Source organism: Bos taurus, chromosome X, assembly GCF_002263795.3.
Source record: "Bos taurus isolate L1 Dominette 01449 registration number 42190680 breed Hereford chromosome X, ARS-UCD2.0, whole genome shotgun sequence".
Lineage (NCBI taxonomy): Eukaryota > Metazoa > Chordata > Mammalia > Artiodactyla > Bovidae > Bos > Bos taurus.
This window is the reverse complement of record NC_037357.1, coordinates 63240753-63266279: the sequence shown is the minus strand read 5'-3', so window position 1 is coordinate 63266279 and position 25527 is coordinate 63240753. Positions and strand designations below refer to the sequence as shown.

Here is a 25527-nt window from a genome sequence, read left to right as displayed (position 1 = left end):
CAACAGGAACAGATAATACAATGCCCACAAATATTGATGCTCAATACATACGTATTGAACACAGAGTGACTACTATCAACTGGAAATTAAACCATCAACAGTATAGACATGGTCCTCTCTGCTCTTGGAGAGCTTAGAGTCTGAAGGGGATAAGATAGCAATCCTATAGCAAAGAGAGTATGTGAGCCACTCTAGGCCCCTGCTCAGGTTAAGGAAGATAGGAATATTTCAGAGCCCAGTTATTCTGTTCATGAGGAATCAGTGATGCTGTTATTAATATTGCTTCTGTTATTTACACCTCTTGTCTTTCTAGTGTCATAGTCTTTGAGTACACAGAAAAAGGTAATATTCTCTGGTTGTATTTGTCTTTGTGAACTTATTTAACCAGTTACAATTTAATTTTCTAAGAAATGAAGTGGTATATTTTTCCCTCAAAAGATGCAGGGGAGAAAAAGGCATATGACATATTAGGCAACATTTAATAAATTTAATAAATTAATAGGAAATATCACAAAAACCTGGAATGGATAACATACAGGAATCAGGAATAAGACAACATTTTGCAACCACTCTCAAAAAGTACCACTTGATGAAGGAAGATTTACAGGAAATAATATAAGGCAGTCCATTGCACGTGTCTTAAACAGATATATATATATATATATATATATATATATAATAGTACATCAAAATGATCTGTTTGACAATAAATTCACCATGTTTACACTTATCACATGGACTTTAAAACATTTATAAAAGTTGTAGATTTAACATTGAACTGTAAGATTTATATCCAAATGAATATACTTATTTCATACCAAACTGCACAGAACTTACGAATAGCACATGATTTTAGAATAATTACTGTGTTCGGTACTAATAAGTACTACTGCTTGATGACATAAGAATTATTAACAAATGTGCTCTAAGCTATTATCATTCAACTTATTGCTAGTGCTTTTGAAAATCAGTGGTTTATATTTTCTTTGTAAAACATGTGCTATGAGCTTGCCCTGATAGTTCAGGAAAGAAATCAGATGTTTCCAGTTTTCTCTGTACTCACAATACTTCAGATCTGATCGCATGGTCTTTTTAAAGACTGCCAAAGGATGTGCATTTAAGTCATTCTTATAACACCTACTCTGCCTTACATTAATACAAATCGATGGATTTATGCAACATACATGGCATACATGCAGGACACCATATATGTGCAGAACTCATGCTTAATGCATGCTATGTTTCTTCAGACATTTTCGTTTCAGTAAGAATTAGGTCTCATTCAATTTCATATAATTGTTTTTAACATGCAGTTCGACAGAGCAGGTAGACTTTACTTTCATGTTATAATTGGGCATGCTCAAGCAATTGACTGGCATTTGGCAGTGTTGCAAACCACTTAGGGACTGTATGAGTTTCCTCAAATACAGCATCTCTCCCACTGCCCTTGTGGCAGATTGTTGGATTTATCTATGCTGCGTGTTGAGGACACACACCGGGGATTTTAGAAATTTGGATTCTGCCTTCACCGATTTCAAGATACTCTAAAGTGTGTAAGTAACTGTCAGGCATAAAAAATAGCATTATGAAATCTTCAGAAATAGATCCACAATTGTGCGAAATGGACACACATGGAAATATAGTTACTGGAAACACTTGTATACTCTGCACACAGCATAGACTTAATAGTCTGACTTTAGTAATGTTTGAAAACCTTTCATGGTTAACAAACTAGTAAAACGGTACTGAATTCTTAGAGAGCAACAGGCCCACGGATGAAATAATGGCCAACACTGATTGTAACACAACACTATATTTAACAAAGGTTTAAACTTCTGGTACGTAATTGCAGTACAATGAAGAGCTTGCTACTTTCACAAATTAGCTGCAGCCTTTCCCTGCACTAGAGAGTTTGGAAGGATCTGAAAATGAGATATTTTGTTTAAAATCCAAATGGAAACTCTGTATTTCTTTTTTTTCTAGAGTTCAGTAAAAGCTTCTTTAATTACTTTTTTTTTTTTTTCCACATTCTAAGGGCCCAGTTCTGTAGTCCTTAATCAAGTAAAACTTCCAACGTCTTCGGCATCTGCTTCCAACTCAAGTTTTACTCAAAAATGGACTGCTAAATTAGGTCCTATAGATAGAGGTACCATAACTAATATACTATTTTAATAAGGCTCAAAAATTCTAATTTCATTTTGTGTGTAGCACACAAATTTCTAGGATCCTGATATCAAAACCCAATTGATGTTGAATCCTGGATTGGGAAATAACTCTGGGATTTTGTTTCCCAGTTTAATCATGGAATTAGGTATTTACTAAGGACCAGAATGAAGACACTAATTCCAGTTTGCTTGTCATTATAATCAGAATTTGAACATTATAAGAAGTGAAAAGCTATTGTTGGTGTGTATATCTCTTGTCATCCTTCCACTTCTGTAGTTCCGGTTAACTAGCTGCTATATTAAAATGCCACTATGTTTGGGGACAGACATTGCAGTAAAATATCAACACAACATTCTGACAATGTCAAAATTTCCCCTGTGTGTGACAAGAAATAAGTTCTGCCTTTGACTCACTAATAGTTGTGGTAGAGTTTCAGAAGGCAGAACCTATTTTACCGTATTTATGTGTGTAGATGAGCAGAGCAAGAATTTAAAGTGCATATTTACTGTTAACCTGGAAAAAAGAGTCCACCGAATTTGTTCAATTTTGGTGTGGTTGAAAACCGCTGTCATGTGTATCATTCTGGTCTCCTGCAAATGCCACCTGAGGTGAACATCAATGTTTCCTTATATGCAAAAGAAAAAGAGAGAGGAGAGAGAGAAAGAAAAAGAAGGAGGGAAGGAGAGATGGAAGGGGGGAAAAATCAACATTTTTGCATCAATCAAAATAAGTTATTCTCAATCTGTTATAAACAGTAAATACAGAACCCTAAATCTCACTATTGTAAGCATGATTGTAAAGTACAGGATTGCAAAGCTATATATAAAACACACTTTTCAGACGGCAATATTTACATTAGTTATGACTGGCAGAATTAAAGAACAATTTCCTACATTTGTAGCTTTACCATAGGAAAAGACTGTGCTGCTCTTTCTTACACACTACTAATCCTTTCACTAATCACATTGGAGGGATTAACCGGTAGCTCCAAATTCTCAACTTGCATCTCTATATCAGGCTCCTTGTCATCAGCTTTCTTAATTACTGGTTCATTGGTGTGCCGGTAAATGTTAACATTAAGCTCCCTCCCAGACAAAGCAGTGGCAGCAACTCTCGGGATTTGTCTGATTGGAGGCTTTCTATCTGCCTTATAATTGCAGCGCAAATAGTTGGAGAAAGCCCTTCGGTAAACTTTGTTGAAAAGAGTGTACACCAGAGGATTAATTCCTGAACAAACATAGCCAATCCAAACAAACACATTCAGAAGCTTTTCCATGAGCTTTTGATTACAAGCCTTCCCACAAAGAACCGACAAAATATTAGTAATAAAAAACGGGCACCACATGATCAGAAACACAAAGAAAACAATGCCAAGGACCTTCGAGGCTTTCCGTTCATTGTTGATAGCTTGCATGGTGCCCCTAGGCCGTCTTTCTTTCTTCTTCCTTCGGCGTGGGTTCAAATCTTGGTTCGGGTTTGCAGAGTTCTCTTCATCTGTGTTTGTCTTGCAGCATTTCAGGAAATTCAGGTTTATTCCAGGCGGTTCCTCAGTGTGGCCGTGCAGTAACATCAGAGCTTGTCGGCGAAGGACGTGAATCGTCAGACAGTAGGTAATCACCATGATTGTCAGCGGTATGAAGAAAGCTACGAAGGACCCAATAAGAACGAAATTTGGGTCATTCAGCACACAGGTGTTGTTGTTGACGAACACCTTGTCTTCATCCCTCAGTCCAATCACTGGGATAGGAACTGATACACCTACAGGAACAAAAAAAGAAGATATGACATTGTTACAGCATATGGAAGCATTGAACAGATTTGTACAGTGGGATACATTCAATTGAATATCACTGGAGAAAATTTAGATCTGATATTTGTTGAAAGCTATTCACAGCATAAAGTGATAGTCACATGAAAGAGTAACAGTATGATATCAGAAAATGACAGCTTTTTTTCAAGTTAGGAATGCCTTCTCACCAATTTTCTGTAAAAGACTTGGAATTACCATTACTGAGATAATTATAAGTATGGTTATACATAACAGTGAACATGTCTTTTTTGTTTTAGCTCCAATTCCTAGAAATGTCCCAGCTCATAGAAGGCATTCACTAAATATTTGTTGAATGAATAAATTTGTGTCTGTATTCAATGACATCAATAAATTCAATTGTTCATTTTTAACATTCCAAATGCAATAAAAATGATGTGTATACCACCTAGGAGTAATTGCATATCAGCATTGACTAGACTGAGTTTGAGATGAGTTTTTAGCTAAGGAAATCCTTTCCTGAGGAAAGTGGTCAAGAAGAGGAACTTCTGTGGGTGAGTCCTTTGGAGACAGAGCCTGGAAGCTCTGGAGTTTTTTGGAGATGAAGAGGATAGTATGCCCCTCAAATAGGAATTAGATCTGACCACAATGCAGACATAGTCTCTATGCAGAAACTGAAGGAATTGTCTTTTTAGTAAGCATTTTCCTGAGACTCTGGGAGAGATACAGTCCTCCAATTTACGTGTGGAGTTTTGAACTCATTTGTTTGTTTGTTTTTTTTTTTTAATTTTAGTTTATTTTTTGACTTTACAATATTATATTGGTTTTGCTATATATCAACATGAATCCGCCCCAGGTATACATGTGTTCCCCATCCTGAACCCCCCTCCCTCCTCCCTCCCTGGATAAGAATACTGCTGCTGCTGCTGCTGCTAAGTTGCTTCAGTCGTGTCTGACTCTGTGCGACCCCATAGATGGCAGCCCACCAGGCTCCCCTGCCCTCCCTGGGATTATCCAGGCAAGAACACTGGAATGGGTTGCCATTTCCTTCTCCAATGCATGAAAGTGAAAAGTGAAAGTGAAGTCGCTCAGTCGTGTCCGACTCCTAGCAACCCCATGGACTGCAGCCCACCAGGCCCCCTCCATCCATGGGATTTTCCAGGCAAGAGTACTGGAGTGGGGTGCCATTGCCTTCTCCAAAGAATACTGAGAGGTGTTCATCTAGGTAAGCACCTCCACTAATAAAGAAGCTCACAGGCAGAAAATATCAATAAGAAGATGGGAGCAGAATCTTGTGCCTGACCATAAGTAATGTACCTAGAAATTTTTGGAAATCATTGTGGTAAATCATTTTGGCAGATCTTGAAGAGGTCTATCATCAATAAGCAGAGATAACTTGCACAAATAAAATTCAAATTTTACTGTTAATTTATTTTTTCATGTGTCCAAAAGAACTTGAAGCCTGGGACAATTCAGGTTGCACTTCTAGGATTCTATCAGAGATCATTATGAGGATTCCTGGGCTGGTGGCTCTTTGTACTATGAACTGTGAGAAAGGATAGAAACACACTCTCAAAGATCATTGCTGGCTTTAGGGAACACACAGGGAACCATGATAAATCTGAAAGTCCCTATAGATTGTCTTAACATGCTTTGTCAGGTATAGAGTGTTTGATGATCAAGAGGGGAAAATATTTTTCTTTGCTAAGAGCTTGTTGATGATGTTGATTGGTATTTAATTTCTGGGAAGACATGAGGAAGAATATTTGAAAAGTTATCTTTAAGCCTTCTAATTTAGACCCTGAATTTCTTACATGCCTGTTTTTTTTTTCCCCTAGAGAAAGACACCAAGTGATGGTATGAGAAGCATCAATAGATGTGACAAGATTTCTTGGCATATTGGTACATACCTGCAATTCTCAACCTAGGCATGCCATTTAAGAAGGCAAGAATGGCTGTGAAAACTAGGAGACACTGCAAACAGAAAGTGTCCTCAGGTAATACAGTACAGGATCTGGTGAAGCGACCTTTGAACTCTAGATGGGAAGAGTGGCAAGTATCAGAAGGTAATAGTCACCAAATTTGATGAACCACACAGGTTACATTTCTTAAGAGTTATAAAATGATAGGTAAGAAGGCTGCCATCTTGTATTCTTATAATCTTTATTCCAAAAGCCATAAATATGAGGGAATATGCAGAAAGAGCATAGGTCAAGCTTGCCTGAAAGAAGCCAGTATTGGCTTATCCTTCATGAAATGTTTTAGTGAGGATAAGGTTGTAGGAAGTTTTCTGGAGTTAAGGAAGCTAATATGAGATTAAGAAAAGAGGGAAGGGTTTCTTAAAAACAAACCATTTACAACAGAAAAAATTAGAGAACATAATATTAAGAGAGTCTTAAAATACCAATCAAGCAATGTTAATATGTGGATCTTCTTGGAATTGTGATGCAAACAAACAAATTTTTAAAAATATTCATGACACAGGTGGAAATGTGTTATTTTGAATAATAACTGGCCTTTGATGATAGTAAATAATTATCATTCATTAGTTTTTAAAAGTGATATTGATATTGTGGTTATGTGGGGAAAAATTTATATTTTTAGATATGTATATACTGAAGTGTTTATGGATAAATTATTATGATTCTGAGGTTTGTTTTGAAATAATATGGGAGGGAGAAGTGGACAGAAGTACACATGATACAAGACAGTCCATAAATTGATAAATCTTGGAGCTGGATAATGAGTACATGGTTCTTTATAATATAATTCTACCTAATTTTATAATCTTTTAAAGTCTTTATACCAAAAGTTTAATATTTTAAAAATGGAAGCAATTAAAATAAAACAGAAGTTCTTTCTGAAACATAGAAAGAAATGGCTGTTAGACCCCAGATGATAAAAGTCTGTAAGATTTACTACCACTGCTAACTTTGGAACTGATTACTTCTAGAGCAAAAGTCTTGGGGTCCTGAGTGGAAACACTTACCATTTTGATATAAATGTAGAGAAGAAGGCCATTTTCTAACAAAATGTTGGTAGAAAACTGTTATACTTTCTCAGGATCCTATAGCAAGACCAGAGGAGGGGCAAAGTGGAATGGCTCCCCTTCCAAACTGTCCCCCTCCCCTGCCATCCAACAATGTGGCAACCAGATCCTGAGGCTAGAAATTTAATCTGGGGAGTTTGTATTCATTCTGAAAAAATTCTGACAAGGGTAGACATATCTACACTCAGGATACAAGTGCTGGAGTGGAGAGTCATTTCCCCAAGGAAATGCTGCACAATCTTTTAGGTATTCCTAGATATCTGAAATTTCTAGGGAAGGCCTCACACACTGACCATATCAGTGGAAGTCAGCATTACTCAGAGCCCAGCTCTGAATTGTATTAGCTTGTTTCTGTTTAAAGATTTATTTACTTTCCTAAGGGAATCTCGGGCCTAAAAGTAGGGCTTGTCTAGAGACAAGAGAGGGTAGCAGAGTGATTCCAGATAAGCTAATGATGTTATTGTGTGTATGAGATCAATTTTATCCTTGGCATCTATTTGCATAATCTTTTGTACATTGAACAAAGAGTGATTCTAAAGCTGCCTTTTATTGAGTCTATCTTATGTGCCAGGCACTGAGCCATGTGTATTACTGACATTAAAAATATAAAATATATTATCTCAATTTCATTAAAACTCCTGTAATAGAGATATTATTTAGTGAAGTAGCTTAACCATTTTACCAAATCTACATTGTCATTTGTTTTTTGTTTTTTTTTTAATAGAAACTGTGAATGCAGTCAACAAAACAAGAAACTCAGTTTCTTTTGACAGTATCTGGAAATTATACAAATAATACTAATAGCAACTAAAGCAGCATTAAAAACAGTATCTATTATATAGATTATCTTATTCAATACTTAAAAAAATTAAAAGCATATGTCAGCAGTTCTCAAAGTGTGGTTCAAGGACCCAGAGGGGCCTCTGAGATTCTTTTACAGAGTTTGCTAGATTTCCCTTTTCCAACTATTCATCTTTAAAACTGCATATTCTTTATAAAGTTCATACTAAATAGCGTACCACAACAGGCTGAACACAGATACATCTATGAGAATCCAACTATCTTTCCATAAAACTAAATATTGAAGAGATTTTAAAACTGTTAAACAATGCCTGTCTTCTCTCTTAATTATTTTTGGAAAAATAGTTAATTTTTATTAAAAAAAACATTATGTTAACATTAAATGGATTCATTATTGTTATTTAAAATGATTCATAAATATTTTAAACATTTCTCAGCTTTAATTTCTAATATAATAAATATCAATAGATATAATCCATATATACACAAGCTCTTTGAGGTCTTCATTTGTTTTAAAAAGTATAAATAGGCCCTGACACCAAAGAGTTTGAGAACTGCTGTTCTATATTAGTGGATGAAGTTATTTAAACCCTGGAAAGTTAAATTCAGCCATGTATAAAGTGTTTCTCAGTACTTTTAATTAGTCAATTAGTAGAAATTCAAGTGATATCAAGTAAACACAAACTATCAATAATAGCAACCAAATATTTTACATGCATTATCTCACTCATTGTCATAAAAATTATGAAAGGTATATACTATTTGGTGATGTTAACTTCAGAAAACTAGCTTAGCAAGTATAATTGAGAGATCTTTGATATTTTAAAATCTTTAACTTGACCAAGGAGAAAAAGTGAAAATGAACTACCATAGATAATATCAGGAATAAATAACAACAATTGTAATAATAATTACTTTTTACTGAGTGCTTTTTATTTGTCACACACTGATTTAAATGTTTTACAATTATTATATACTTTCATATATTATTTAATCCAGATAAAAAACATAAAAAGAAGGAATTATTAACTAGAATCACTTAATCTTTCTGAAATTAACTTTGAAAAAATGTATATCATCTCTAGAATTTTAGAAACAACAAAAATAAGTTATAATTCATGTTCTGCTGAAAATATCAGGTACTACTTCAACCAATAAACAAATATTTTGCATGCATTGTCTCATTTGCATCTCAAAAAAAACTGTAAAATTGATTATTATTCATTAAGTTTACTAAGGGAGAAAAAAATACTTTCAATAAACATATGGGGTCTTAGAGTTTTAAGAACATTAAATTCAATAACAGCTATAGTTCAAGTTTTTATTGAAAATATGTGTTACTATGACTACTAGTTATCATTTATTGAGTGCTTACTGATTTTGGTACTTTAGCTGCAGTACATATTTTACATGCATTATCTTATTCTAGACTTCCCTGGTGGCTCAGACGGTAAAGCGTCTGACTCCAATGCAGGAGACCCAGGTTCAATCCTGGGTCAGGAAGATCTGGAGAAAGAAATGGCAACCCACTCCAGTGTTCTTGCCTGGAAAATCCCATGGACGGAGGAACCTGGTAGACTACAGTCCATGGAGTCCCAAAGATTCAGACACGACTGAGCGACTTATTCTAGCCTCATAAAAGATGTAAAATAACTTGGTGTGGTTATTTTACATCAGATAAGGCAAGTACATTTAGAAAATGTATAATGAGGTTTGCATTATCTCTTAAAGCCTTGAATTCAAGCAACACAGATCAATTCTCTTCAAGCAATCAGATAATAATATCATATGCCCATAATTCTTAGATGTCCATTCCTTTCAGATTTTAACATCTTCAAAAGTGCTATGTGTCTTACAATTGATACTATCTTACAATTAGTGTTAGCCAGATAGCAGTCATTATATAGTCATCATTGTCTGTGCATGTGTGAGCCTGGTCTGAAAACCTTCTTTTGATATTTTTTGGTAAGATCAACATTACCAGCAGCAAAATTTACAAAATGAGTATCAGGAGCATGGTAATAGTTCACTGTGAACAAAAAATTATGTCATAATACACACAAAGAGGAAATGTTCTGAAGAAGGTAGCTTCAACAGCATCAAATGCTACAGAAGAATCTAGAATTTGAAACATTTCCTCTGTCTTTGAAAATAAGGAAATCACTGGTAATTATAGGACACTGGTAATTATACCCTGGTCCCTAGTCCAGCTCCAGCACCTCCATCCAACAGATCCCTCATTAGCATCTTAATGTAACAAGCATATGCAATGAGGCATCAGAGAAAATCCCCAGCTTTTAAATTCATTAACAGTCTCTGGAAGTCTTCAGTGTGAAGGTGGAATTATCACTAAACTGGTAGTTATAGTCGAATGGTGAAGATAGGAAATTGCCAAGAGATGAATCAGATCAGATCAGATCAGATCAGTCGCTCAGTCTTGTCCGACTCTTTGCAACCCCATGAATCGCAGCACACCAGGCCTCCCTGTCCAACACCAACTCCCGGAGTTCACTCAGACTCACGTCCATTGAGTCAGTGATGCCATCCAGCCATCTCATCTTCTGTCGTCCCCTTCTCCTCTTGCCCTCAATCCCTCCCAGCATCAGTCTTTTGCAATGAGTCAACTCTTCTCATGAGGTGGCCAAAGTACTGGAGTTTCAGCTTTAGCATCATTTCTTCCAAAGAAATCCCAGGGTAGATCTCCTTCAGAATGGACTGGTTGGATCTCCTTGCAGTCCAAGTGACTCTCAAGAGTCTTCTCCAACACCACAGTTCAAAAGCATCAATTCTTCGGCACTCAGCCTTCTTCACAGTTCAACTCTCACATCCATACATGATCACAGGAAAAACCAGAGCCTTGACTAGACGAACTTTTGTTGGCAAAGTAATGTCTCTGCTTTTGAATATGCTATCTAGGTTGGTCATAACTTTTCTTCCAAGGAGTAAGCGTCCTTTAATTTCATGGCTGCAGTCACCATCTGCAGTGATTTTGGAGCCCCCCAAAATAAAGTCTGACACTGTTTCCACTGTTTCCCCATCTATTTCCCATGAAGTGATGGGACTGGATGCCATGATCTTCATTTTCTGAATGTTGAGCTTTAAGCCAACTTTTTCACTCTCCTCTTTCACCTTCATCAAGAGGCTTTTTAGTTCCTCTTCACTTTCTGCCATAAGGGTGGTATCATCTGCATATCTGAGGCTATTGATATTTCTCCCGGCAATCTTGATTCCAGCTTGTGCTTCTTCCAGCCCAGCATTTCTCATGATGTACTCTGCATAGAAGTTAAATAAACAGGGTGACAATATACAGCCTTGACGTACTCCTTTTCCTATTTGGAACCAGTCTGTTGTTCCATGTCCAGTTCTAATTGTTACTTCCTCACCTTCATACAGGTTTCTCAAGAGGCAGATCAGGTGGTCTGGTATTCCCATCTCTTTCAGAATTTTCCACAGTTTATTGTGATCCACACAGTCAAAGGCTTTGGCATAGTCAATAAAGCAGAAATACATGTTTTTCTGGAACTCTCTGGAGTTTTCGATAATCCAGCAGATGTTGGCAATTTGATCTCTGGTTCCTCTGCCTTTTCTAAAACCAGCTTGAACATCAGGAAGTTCACAGTTCACATATTGCTGAAGCCTGGCTTGGAGAATTTTGAGCATTACTTTACTAGCGTGTGAGATGAGTGCAATTGTGCAGTAGTTTGAGCATTCTTTGGCATTGCCTTTCTTGAGATGAATAGTAAATGATAATAAGATAAAAGAGAGAAAGATTATAAACTACATTTCCTGGAACAGACTGGCCATCATCAAAATGAAAACATAGATTATGGAATTTGTTACTAAACTGCAGGGCTATCTCCTAGGTATCTATTTTCACGAGTTTTTCATGGAAAGGAATTTTTTCAAGGAGGATCATACAATGTTAAGCTGGCAGGAGTGGTCCCTTGCCTCTTGGAGTAATAAATGAGTCCCTTGAACATGGGAATTGACAGCAGAATATGAAGAAACTATTTTCAAAGAAGAACACAGAAGACAAAACAAACACAAGCAGTGCTGCCACAGCTATCAGATAATAAAGTGTGACTGAGAGCTGGAGCAATACTTCATATACTTTGGCAGATAGATTGTGTTGATGCAGTGGGAATTTTAAGGAATTCAGAATCACGTTGAGAGTTAACTTTGAATTCAAGTAGTTATTACCTTTGGGAAGAATAGGAACCTAGGCATGCATGAATAAAGGATATTGAGTAAGGAAAAGACCTTAAATGACTTCAAGGGAAGTTGAACTAATAGAAGATTCTAAAAGAAAACAGTTCATGAGGTGACAAGAAGAATACCCAGGATTCATAAGTTAAACTTGGGTGAGAGTTTATGGAGAACTGAATGTTAAAAAGAAGTAGCAATCAGCAAGTGGAGTCATCTGCCTCTGTGACAGTGGACCAAGATTTAATAGTAGTCCCAGCTTCTCCCTGTAAGGTGACTTTTAAGCAATCTGAAATTTCCTGATCAGCACTAGTGAGGTACCTGCATAATAAGACTCCTCCGATTACCGATTACCTTCCTCTATAAAAGAAGATGACCTGACCTGAAAGAATTCTTTTCTTTTGCTAATAACTTCCTCGTCCCACTCTTCTGCCTATAAAAACCTTCCATTTTGTCCAGTTCCTTGCAGTGCCTGTCTGTTCACTAGATGGGATGCTACCCAATTTATGAATTGCTAAATAAATCCAATTAGATCTTCAAATTTACAAAGTTGAATGTTGAGGGAGGTCCTAGGGAAGTCCAACTTTATATGGCTGAAGGCATGTTGTTGTTCAGTCATGTCCGACTCTTGGTAACCCCATGGGCTATAGCATAACAGGCTCACCTGTCCTTCACCATCTCCCAGAGCTTGCTCAAACTCATGTCACTGAGTTGGTGATGCCATCCAACCATCTCATCCTCTGTTGCCCCCTTCTCCTTCTGCTCTCAATCTTTCCCAGCATCAGGGCCTTTCCAATGACTTGGCTCTTCACATCAGGTGGCCAAAGTATTGGAGCTTCAGCTTCAACATCAGTCCTTCCAATGAATATTCAGGGTTGATTTCCTTTAGGATTGGCTGGTTTGATCTCTTTGCTGTCCAGGGGACTCTCAACAGTCTTCTCTAGTACTACAATTTGAAAGCATCAATTCTTTGGCACTCAGCCTTCTTTATGGTCCAACTCTCACATCCGTACATGACTACCAGAAAGACCAGTACCTGACTATTGGGGAAAAAATTCATGAATCATTGAATTTTCAAATTTACTCAATTGAATTTTGTTTTTTAACAGTGGGGGAGGTCCTAGGGAGGTCCAACTATAATACAGCTGAAGGTATGAAGAAGTAAAATTTGAAGTAACATCCAAATATGGAAACATTACTATGGAATATGCTGCCCCCAAATATGACTCTTTGGCATAAAGATTATTTTGAGTTGATTATTTTGAAACATGGCAAAGACAGGAAAAGTTATGAAAACACAAAGAGAAATTTGCATTTACAAAGGAAATCTCCATTTGTAAATTTCAACCTCTCTGTACTGGGAAGAGAGAGTGAAAGTGAAAGTGAAAGTCCCTCAGTTGTGTCTGACTCTTTGTGACCCCATGGACTGTATAGTCCATGGATTTCTCTAGGCCAGAATACTTGAGTGGATAGCCTTTCCCTTCTCCAGGTTATCTTCCCAACCCAGAAATTGAACCTAGGTCTCCTGCATTGCAGGCAGATTCTTTACCAGCTGATCCACAAGGGAAGCCCAGGAGTATTGGAGTGGTTAGCATATCCCTTCTCCAGTGGATCCTCCCAAGCCAGGAATCGAACTGGGGTCTCCTGCATTGTAGGCAGATTCTTTACTGGGAAGAGAAAAATGACTAAACCCCAGGAGAATCTTATTCATGGAGAAGGAGTCCACTTAAATCTGTATGGCAAACCTAACTCTTGTTTACCTAGCTTTTCCTGGTAATCTGCCATAAACGGCCTTTCCCCACCTCACATCTTCACTTGTCTTTAGCTGAAGATGGTATTTAAGTAGTGCCTTTCACCATCTGGGGGAATTATTTATTTTTTTTAGGATATCTCTCATGTATATGCATGCATGTGTATACATAACATACACATGTTAATAAACTTGCTTGTTTTCTCTTATTAAACTGTGTTTTATTATAAGAGTCTAAGCCAAGAACTCAGAAGGTTAGAGGGGAAAATTGTTTTTCCTCTCTTACATTACTCATAAGCAAATGAAGACTGAGGAAACTAAGATTATATTTAAGATACAATAATATGCTTACACATTGAAGGTGAAAACAAATAGAGTGGAAGAGCTTAAAGATACAGAAAAGAAAGGTGAAGATGATAGGTAAAGATCTCTGAGGAGACAAAGTCAGAAATAGTTGGAAAAATTACACTAGCAATAAAGAATAGTTATTCTTTGCTGTGAGAAGAAATAATATGACTGGTAGTGGTGGTTAGTCACTCAGTCATGTCTGACTCTTTGTGACCCTATGGACTATAGCCGATAGGATTCTCCAGCCAAGAATACTGGAGTGGGTTGCCATTCCCTTCTGCAGGGGACCTTCTCTACCCTGGGATCGAACCCATGTCTCCAGCATTGCAGGGAGATTCTTTACCATCTGAGACATGGAGGAAGCCCTAATAGCATGACTGGGTGGCAGAAATTATCAGGCCCTATACAGAAATGTAGAAGAGAAATGAGAAGAATGTGTTAGGTGGCAAAAGAACAGAGTTGTTCAGACGACACACAAACTGGAGAACAATTATACCAAATAAGTTCTTGCACCATTGCAAAAGTTCTAGGGCCCACAACAGATTTTCCAACCTGGGGATCCAGCAAAAAGACTGAGAATCCCCAGGGAATTTAACTTTGAAGGCCAGAGGGATTTGATTACAGAACTTCCACAAGACTAGGGAAACAGACTCTTGGGGGCACACACACAAAAAAACAACCTTGTGTGTACCAGGACCCAGGAGAAAGGAGCAGTGACACCACAAGAGACTAAGCCAGACTTGCCTGTGAGTGGCCTGGAGGGTGCTGGCATAAGTCCTATTGAAGGAGGTCATCATAACCACCATTACCCCTACTACCTGATATGTAGCTGACACCACTCTTATGGCAGAAAGTGAAGAGGAACTAAAGAGCCTCTTGATGAGGATGAAAGAGGAGAGTGAAAAAACTAGCTTAAAACTCTACATTCAAAAAATTAAGATCATGGCATCTGGTCCCATCACTTCATGCCAAATAGATGGGGAAACAATAGAAACAGTGACAAACTTTATTTTCTTGGGCTCAAAAATCACTGCAGATGGTGACTGCAGCTATGAAATTAAAAGACGCTTGCTCCTTGAAGGAAAAGCTATGACAACCCTAGACTGCATATTAAAAAACAGAGACATTACTTTGCTGACAAAGGTTTGCATAGTCAAAGCTATGGTATTTCCAGTATTCATGTATGGATGTGAGAGTTGGATCATAAAGAAGGCTGAGTGCCAAAGAACTAATGCTTTTGAACTGTAGTGTTGGAGAAGACTCTTGAGATCAAACCAGTCAAGACTAAATTCATTGGAATATTAATTGAAAGGACTGATGCTGAAGCTAAAGTTCCAATACTTTGGCCACCTGATGCGAAGAGCCAACTCATTAGAAAAGACTCATTAGAAAGCATAAGAGGGGCATAAAAATTCAGTTTTGTCAAAATGCATTTGAACATAGGTGATAACAACTTTAAAATAATCATATGTATACATATAAAGTTCATGGTAAATGAATAAAAATGAATGGTAATAAATAAAAAAGAACTGTAAAACAATCACCAAACAATTTTTAAAAATGGCAATCACCAAACAATTTTTAAAAATGGCAATAAGTACATTTGTTGTTGTTTAGACACTAACTCATATCCAAGTCTTTTGAGACCCCATGGGCTATAGCCTGCCAGGCTCCTCTGTCCATCAGATTTCCCAGGCAAGAATACTAGACTGGGTTGCCATTTCCTTCTCCAGGGGATCTTCCCAATCTAGGTATCAAACCTGTGGTTCCTGCATTGGCAGGAAAATTCTTTACCACTGAGCTACCAGGGAAGCCTAATTAGTACATATCTATACATAATTAGATGTAAATGAATTAAATGTCTCAATCAAAAGATAAAGGGAGGCTGAATAGATACAGAAAACAGACTTATTTCTATGTTGCCAACAAGAGACTCACTTTAGATCTAAAGACACACAGAGACTGTAACTGAGGGGATAGACAAAGTTATTCTATGCAAATAGAAATGTAAAAAAGCTTGCATACAAATACTTATGTAATGGCAGTGGCTAAAAGACACACAAAGAAAGGGGAAAAGCCCACAAAAAGGGAACAAAGGGAAGATCCATGGACAAGAGTGAGAACCTCAGGTGAAACAACACACCCCCTTCCTGGCTAGCCCTAATTTGCATAGGGTAGGCTCAGGGGGAGGAAACAGAGCGTATAAAAAGGGGGAGCCAAGTCAAGTTGGGGCCTCTCCTTTGGGGTCAGCCCACCCTCATGCCTCAAGGGTGTAATATTCTTTGTTTACCAAATAAAGTTCTGAGCTGTAACCGAACTGTAACACTGGTCTGCCATTTCAAATCTTTGTTGCAGCAAGACAGAAGTGAGAAAATTACACATTCTCCTGACACTCATACCAAGAAAATAGACTTTAAAATAAAGACTGTTTTAAGAGACAAAGAAGGACATTACATAAGGATCAAGAGATCAATCCAAAAGAAGATGTAACAGTTGTAAATATATATGCACCCAACATAGGAGCACCTAGACACATAAAGCAAACATTAACAAACATAAAGAGAGAAATTGACAGGAACGAAATAACAATAGGGGATTTTAACACTCCACTTCAGTAAACTGAAGAAGCTTTAAATCATAGCTACATCACATCACAGCACTATGAGATTAGAAAACAGTAAGATAAAAACTGAAAAAATCAGAAATACATGGAGGCCAAACAATATGCTGCCAAAAAAAAAAAAAAAAAATGGGTCTGTGAAGAAATCAAAGAGATCAAAAAATATCTAGAGGCAAGTGAAAATGAAAATGCAATGATCCAAAATCTATATGATGAAACAAAAGCAGTTCAAGAAGGAAAATCTATAATAATATAAGCCTGCCTCAGGAAATCAGAAAATCTCAAATAAACAACCAAATCTTACTCCAGAAGTAACTAGAAATAGAACAAAACCCAAAGTCAGAAGAAGGAAAGACATCATAAAGATCAGAGCATAAATAAATAAAATAGAAACTAGAAAAACAATAGAAAAGATGAATGAAACTAAGAGCTGGTTCTTCAAAAAGATAACAAAAATTGATTAACCTTTAGCCAGACTCATCAAGAAAGAAAATGAAAGAGGGTTCAAATCTATAAAATCAGAAATGAAAAATGAGACATCACAGAACTACAAAGGACCAAAAAAGATTACCATAAGTATATACCAATAAAATGGACAACTTAGAAGAAATAGACCTATTCTTAGAAATGCTAAAACCTTCCAAGACTGAATGAGGAAGAAATATAAAATATGAACAGAAAAATTTTGAGTAATGAAATTGAATCAGTAATAAAACAAAATTTCTAAAACAGATGGTGACAAAGGGGAATTCTACCAAACATTTAGAAAAGAGTTAACATCTATCCTTCTCAAAATATTACAAAAAATTAAAGAGCAAAGAATGTTTACAAGTTCATTCTAAAAGATATGCATCATCCTGCTGCCAAAACCAGAAAATATGTCACACACACAAAAGGAATTTACAGCCAATAGTACTGATGAGCATACATACAAAAATTCTTAACAAAATATTAACAAGCTGAATTCAACAATACATTAAAAAATAACACACCATGATCAGGACTTCCCAGGTGGCACTAGTGGTAAAGAACCTGCCTGCCAATGCAAGAAACATAAGAGATGCAGGTTCAATTTCTGGGTCAGGAAGAGCCCCTGGAGGAGGGCATGGCAACCCACTCCATTATTCTTACCTGTAGAATCCCATGGGCAGAGGAGCCTGGCAGATTATGGTCCATAGGGTCACAGAGAGTTGGACAGGACTGAAGCGACTTAACATGCACACACACCATGATCAAATGAGATTTATCCCAGGGATGCATGGATGGTTCCATATTCAATCATGTCACACACCACATTAACAAATCGAAGAAAAAAATTATATTTTTTTATCGTCTCAATAGATGCAGAAAGAGCTTTTGATAAAATTCAAGAGTATAGAGGGAACGTAAGTCAACATACTAAAGGCAATATATGGCAAACCCACAGCTAACATCATGCTCAGTGATAAAAAGCTGAAAGCATTTCCTCTAAGATCAGAAACAAAAACATCGGTGCCCACTCTCACAACTTTCAATCAGTATAGTATCGGAATTACTAGCTATAGCAATCAGATAAGAAAAAGAAATAAAAGGAATCCAAATTGGAAAGGAAGAAATAAAACAGTCATTGTTGGAAGATGAAATGATACCATATGTGGAAAATCCTAAAGATAACACTAAAAACTACTAGAACTCACCAATAAATTTGGTAAATTTGTGGGATATAAAATTAACATACAGAAATCTATTGCATTTCTATATACCAATAAAAGCCTATCAGAAAGAGAAAGTAAAAAAAACAATCCCACTTATAATAGCATCAAAAAGAATAAAATACTTAGCAAGAAGTCTAATTAATGAGGTAAAAGACCTGTACTTGGAAAGCTATAAGACACTGATGAAAGAAATTATAGATGATACAAACAGATGGAAAGATATACTGTGTTTATGAATTGGAAGAATTAATATTATTAAAATGACCACACTACTCGAGTCAATCTACAGATTTTGTACCAGTTCAGTTCAGTTCAGTCGTTCAGTCATGTCCAACTCTTTACAACCCCATGAATCACAGCACGCCAGGCCTCCCTGTCCAACACCAACTCCCAGAGTTCACTCAAACTCATGTCCATCGAGTCGGTGATGCCATCCAGCCATCTCATCCTCTGTCATCCCCTTTTCCTCCTGTCCCCAATTCCTCCCAGGATCAGAGTCTTTTCCAATGAGTCAACTCTTCACATGAGGTGGCCACACTACTGGAGTTTCAGCTTTAGCATCATTCCTTCCAAGAACACCCAGGATTGATCTCCTTTAGAATGGATTGGTTGGATCCCCTTGCAGTCCAAGGGACTCTCAAGAGTCTTCTCCAACACCACAGTTCAAAAGCATCAATTCTTTGGCACTCAGCTTTCTTCACAGTCCAACTCTCACATCCATACATGGCCACGGGAAAGACCATAGCCTTGACTAGACGGACCTTTGTTGGCAAAGTAATGTCTCTGCTTTTGAATATGCTATCTAGGTTGGTCATAACTTTCCTTCCAAGGAGTAGGCATCTTTTAATTTCACGGCTGCAGTCACCATCTGCAGTGATTTTGGAGCCCAGAAAGATAAAGTCTGACACTGTTTCTACTGTTTCCCCATCTATTTGCCATGAAGTGATGGAACCAGATGCCATGATCTTCGTTTTCTGAATGTTAAGCTTTAAGCCAACTTTTTCACTCTCCTCTTTCACTTTCATCAAGAGGCTTTTTAGTTCCTCTTCACTTTCTGCCATAAGGGTGGTGTCATCTGCATATCTGAGGCTATTGATATTTCTCCCAGCAATCTTGATTCCAGCTTGTGCTTCTTCCAGCCCAGTGTTTCTCATGATGTACTCTGCATAGAAGTTAAATAAGCAGGGTGACATTATACAGCCTTGACATACCCCTTTTCCTATTTGGAATCAGTCTGTTGTTCCATGTCCAGTTCTAACTGTTGCTTCCTGACTTACATATAGGTTTCTCAAGAGGCAGATCAGATGGTCTGGTATTCCCATCTCTTTCAGAATTTTCCACAGTTTATTGTGATCCACACAGTCAAAGGCTTTGGCATAGTCAATAAAACAGAAATAGATGTTTTTCTGGAACTCTCTTGCTTTTTCCATGATCCAACGGACGTTGGCAATTTGATCTCTGGTTCCTCTGCCTTTTCTAAAACCAGCTTGAACATCTGGAAGTTCACAGTTCACGTATTGCTGAAGCCTGGCTTGGAGAATTTTGAGTATTACTTTACTAGCGTGTGAGATGATTGCAATTGTGCGGTAGTTTGAGCATTCTATAACATTGCCTTTCTTTGGGATTGGAATGAAAACTGACCTTTTCCAGTCCTGTGGCCACTGCTGAGTTTTCCAAATTTGCTGGCATATTGAGTGCATCACTTTCACAGCATCATCTTTCAGGATTTGGAATAGCTCAACTGGAATTCCATCACCTCCACCCGCTTTGTTCATAGTGATGCTTTCTCAGGCCCACTTGACTTCACATTCCAGGATGTCTGGCTCTAGGTCAGTGATCACACCATCGTGATTATCTTGGTCATGAAGATCTTTTTTTGTACAGTTCTTCTGTGTAGTCTTGCCACCTCTGCTTAATATCTTCTGCTTCTGTTAGGTCCATACCATTTCTGTCCTTTATCATGGTCAACAAAAGTGTCCAAATGCAGTACTTGGATGCAATCTCAAAAATGACCGAATGATCTCTGTTCATTTCCAAGGCAAACCATTCAATATCACAGTACTCCAAGTCTATGCCCCAACCAGTAACGTTGAAGAAGCTGAAGTTGAACGGTTCTATGAAGACCTACAAGACCCTTTAGAACTAACACCCCAAAATATGTCCTTTTCATTATAGGGGACTGGAATGCAAAAGTAGGAAGTCAAGAAACACCTGGAGTAACAGGCAAATTTGGCCTTGGAATACGGAATGAAGCAGGGCAAAGGCTAATAGAGTTTTGCCAAGAAAATGCACTGGTCATAGCAAACACCCTCTTCCAACAACACAAGAGAAGACTCTACACATGGACATCACCAGATGGTCAACAGCGAAATCAGATTGATTATATTCTTTGCAGCCAAAGATGGAGAAGCTCTATACAGTCAGCAAAAACAAGACCAGGAGCTGATTATGGCTCAGATCATGAGCTCCTTATTGCCAAATTCAGATTTAAATTGAAAAAAGTAGGGAAAAGCACTTGACCATTCGGGTATGACCTAAATCAAATCCCTTATGATTATACAGTGGAAGTGAGAAATAGATTTAAGGGACTAGATCTGATAGATAGAGTGCCTGATGAACTATGGATGGAGGTTCCTGACATTGCATAGGAGACAGGGATCAAGACCATTCCCATGGAAAAGAAATAAAAAAAGCAAAATGGCTGTCTGGGGAGGCCTTACAAATAGCTGTGAAAAGAAGAGAAGCGAAAAGCAAAGGAGAAAAGGAAAGATATAAACATCTGAATGCAGAGTTCCAAAGAATAGCAAGAAGAGATAAGAAAGCCTTCCTCAGCGATCAATGCAAAGAAATAGAGAAAAACAACAGAATGGGAAAGACTAGAGATCTCTTCAATAAAATTAGAGATACCAAGGGAACATTTCATGCAAAGATGGCTCGATAAAGGACAGATTTGGTATAATCTCTATCAAATACCAAAGGGCATTTTCCACAACTGGAACAAATAAATTTAAAATTTGTATGGAAACACAAAAGATCCAGAATAGCCAAAACCATCTTGAGAAAGAAGAACAAAGCCAATGATATCGTGCTCCCTGATTTCTAACTACATTACTATTTACAATAATAAAAGCAGTGTGGTAGTGGCTCAGAAAACAGACACTTAAATCAATGGGAGAGAATAGAGAGCCTAAAAATGAATCCACAGTTATATGGTCAGTTTATCTATGATAGAGGAAGCAAGAATATAAAATGGAGAAAAGACATCTTCAATAAATGGTGTTGGTAAAACTGGACAGCTACATGTAAAAGAATGAAACTGAACTATTTTCATAGACCATGTATAAAAATAAACTCAAAATAGATTGAAAACTTAGATGTAAGACCTGAAACCATAAAACTTCAGGAAGAAAATGTAGACAGTGTGCTTAATAACATTGGTCTTAGTAATACTTTTTGAATAAGTCTCCTCAGGCAAGGTCATCAAAGAAAAACAAACGGAACTACATCAAATTAAAAAGCTTTTGCAGAACAAAAGAAACTATCAACAAAATGAAAAGGCTGCCTACTTAATGGGAGAAGATAAATGATGCAACTAATAAGGGGTTATCTCCAAAATACACAAAGAACTCACACAAATCAGAAATAAACAACTAATTTAAAAAATTGGGGAGGACCTAAGCATTTATTTTTTCAAAGAAGATATACAGATGGCTAAGTGGCACATGAAAATATCCTCAACATCACCAGTCATCAGGGAAGTACAAATCAAAACCACAGTGAGATATCACTTCACACCTGTCAGAATAGCTATTATCAAAATGACAACAAATAATCACTGTTGGTGAGAATGTGGAGAAAAGGGAACAATTGTGCACTCTTGGTGGGAATGTAAATTGGTGCAGCCACTCTGAAAAACATTATGGAGATTCCTTAAAAAAAAAAATAAAAATAGAACTACTGTAAAATTCAGCAATTTTACTCCTTGGTATTTATTTAAAGAAAGCATAAAACACTAATTTGAAAAGATTTATGCATCTCATGTTCATGACAGTGTTGTATATAATAGCCAAAATAATGGAATCAACCCAGGTGCTCATCAATATATGCATAGAAAAAGAAGATGTGGTATATGTATATACACAGAGAATGAGCCATTACTCAGCCATAAATTAAAAAAAAATGAAACATTGCCATTTGCAACAACATGGATGGACCTAGGGGGTATTATATTAAGTGAAAAAAGTCGTACAATGTCAATTTGTTTTCAAATTGACATATGACTTCACTTATATGTGGATAAAAACCAAAATGAACAAATGTAACAAAACTGAAACAGAGTCACAGACATGAGACCAAACAGGTTTTTTCCAGAGAGGAGGGGTGTAGGGAAGGGGAGTATTGGTGAGGGAGATTAGGTACAGAGTTCTAGTTAAAAATAAATGAGTTATGGGTATAAAAATGTAGAGTACAGTGTATATAGTCAATAATTAGGTAATGTCTTTGTATGGTGACATACTGTAACTAGACTTCTCACGGTGATGAATTTGAAATGTATAGAAATATTGAGACACTATGTTGTGTACCAGGAACTAACATAGTGTTGTAAGTCAATTACATTTCAAAAACAAACTCATAGAAAAAGAGATCAGATTTGTGGTTACCAGATGTGGGAGTTGGAAGGAGGGGGAATTGAATCAAGATAGTCTCAAAAGTTACAAACTTCCAGTTTTAAGTCTAATAATAGCTATAGAAGACTAGCTATGGAAGCCTAAGCTATAGCAGACTAGCTCTCCTGCTGACCACAGTCATAAATCTGAACAAAATTTTAAAAACCCAACATTTGAAGATACTTGATAGTGAATAAAAAGCAGGTAGAAACTACAGGGCACTGTGCAATCAGAAAAAGGACAAGCTACAGGGAGGAGGGGTCTTAAAATTTCTGTTCCTTCGCATTCTTTTTTGGCACCTGAGCCCTTTATTGGTGACTCTCCAAGGATCTCATGGAGTAAGCAACATTTGAGAGGTTGAAAATATTTAACAGAGATCTCAATAGCTTTCTATTGCAGAAAAAATAGAGTTGGGAGTTTGCATCACACCAACTTATACTTTTCATCTATACTCAGATGGAGCATGCCTTAGGAAAAAAGCCAAATTCTTAAGACTGAAGGATTTACTTTAGGAATAAAAGCCAACCTGGAACCCACCATAAAAAAAAACAGAAAACGAAGCCTCCATAAGAATATGTTTATACAATTACTAAGTATACAAACAGACAAATGTGACCCACAGTCAAGAATAAAATAAGTTAATAGAAATAGATCCACACATGACCAAGATATTGAAATTAACAAAGTCTTTAACTATGATAAATATTAAATAATCTACTAAAAATAAACACATGATTATAGATGTGGGAATTTCAGGATAGATGTGGAAACTAAAGAAAAGAGGAAATTCTATAAAACTGAAAATATTCATTATTAAAAAAAAAAAATCATTGTATGGCATCAATAGAGGGCTTCCCTGGTGGCTCATCTATTTTCCATGAAGTGATGGGACCAGATGCCATGATCTTAGTTTTCTGAATGCTGAGTTTTAAGCCAACTTTTTCACTCTTCTCTTTCACTTTCATCAAGAGGCTCTTTAGTTTTTCTTCACTTTCTGCCATAAGGATGGTGTCATCTGCATATCTGAGGTTATTGATATTTCTCCCGGCAATCTTGATTCCAGCTTGTGCTTCATCAAGCCCAGCATTTCTTTCTCATGATGCACTCTGCACATACGTTAAATAAGCAGGGTGACAATATACAGCCTTGACGTACTCCTTTCCTTATCTGGAAACAGTCTGTTGTTCCATGTTCTGTTCTAACTGTTGCTTCTGGATTTGCATACAGATTTCTCAAGAGGCAGGTCAAGTGGTATGGTATGCCCATCTCTTTAAGAATTTTCCACAGTTGGTTGTGATCCACACAGTCAAAGGCTTTGACATAGTCAATAAAGCAGAAGTAGATGTTTTTCTGGAAATCTCTTGCTTTTTCGATGATCCAATGGATGTTGGCAATTTGATCTCTGGTTCCTCTGCCTTTTCTAAAACCAGCTTGAACATCTGGAAGTTCACAGTCCACATACTTTTGAAGCCTGGCTTGGAGAATTTTGAGCATTACTTTACTAGCGTGTGAGATGAGTGCAATTATGTGGTAGTTTGAGCATTTTTTGGCATTGCTTTTCTTTGGGATTGCAATGAAAACTGACTTTTTCTAGTCCTGTGGCCACTGCTGAGTTTTCCAAGTTTTTTGGCATATTGAGTGTAGCACTTTCACAGCATCATCTTTTAGGATTTGAAATAGCTGAACTGGAATTCCATCAACTCCACTAGCTTTGTTCATAGTGGTGCTTCCTAAGGCCCACTTGACTTCACGTTCAGGATGTCTGGCTCTAGGTGAGTGATCACACCATCGTGATTATCTGGGTTGTGAAGATCTTTTTTGTATAGTTCTGTGTATTCTTGCCACCTCTTTTTAATATTTTCTGCTTCTGTTAGGCCCATACCATTTCTGTCCTTTATTGTACCCATCTTTGCAGAAATCACTGCAGATGGTGACTGTACGCATGAAATTAAAATATGCTTGCTCCTTGGAAGAAAAGCTATGACAAACATACACAATATATTAAAAAGCAGAGACATTACTTTGCCAACAAAGGTCCATCTAGTGAAAGCTATGGTTTTTCCTGTAGTCATATATGGATGTGAGAGTTGGAATATAAAGAAAGCTGAGCATCAAAGAATTGATGCTTTTGAATTGTGGTGTTGGAGAAGATTCTTGAGAGTCCCTTGGACTTAAGGAAGATCCAACAAGTCCATCCTAAATGAAATCAGTTCTGAGTATTCATTGGAAAGACTGATGCTGAAGCTGAAACTCCAATATTTTGGCTACCCAATCCAAAGAACTAACTCATTTGAAAAGACCCTGATGCTGGGAAAGGTTGAAGGGGGGAGGAGAAGGGGTCGACAGAGGATGAGATGGTTGGGTGGCATCACCGACTCAATGGACGTAAGTTTGAGTAAACTCTGGGAGTTGATGATGGACAGGGAGGCCTGGCGTGCTGCAGTCCTTGGGGTAGCGAAGA

At 37.2% G+C, this 25527-nt stretch overlaps 1 protein-coding gene across 1 annotated transcript in view; it reads right to left on the bottom strand.

Annotated features, from left to right (window-relative positions):
• Positions 1-476: 476 nt before the first annotated feature.
• HTR2C (5-hydroxytryptamine receptor 2C) overlaps positions 477-25527 on the bottom strand; it is a 175570-nt gene continuing 150519 nt past the window's right edge. The window contains exon 5 of the mRNA XM_059883829.1: positions 477-3924. Within this exon, the coding sequence (XP_059739812.1) occupies positions 3101-3924 (824 nt within the window). The 3' untranslated portion in view covers positions 477-3100. The remainder of the gene's footprint in view (positions 3925-25527) is intronic.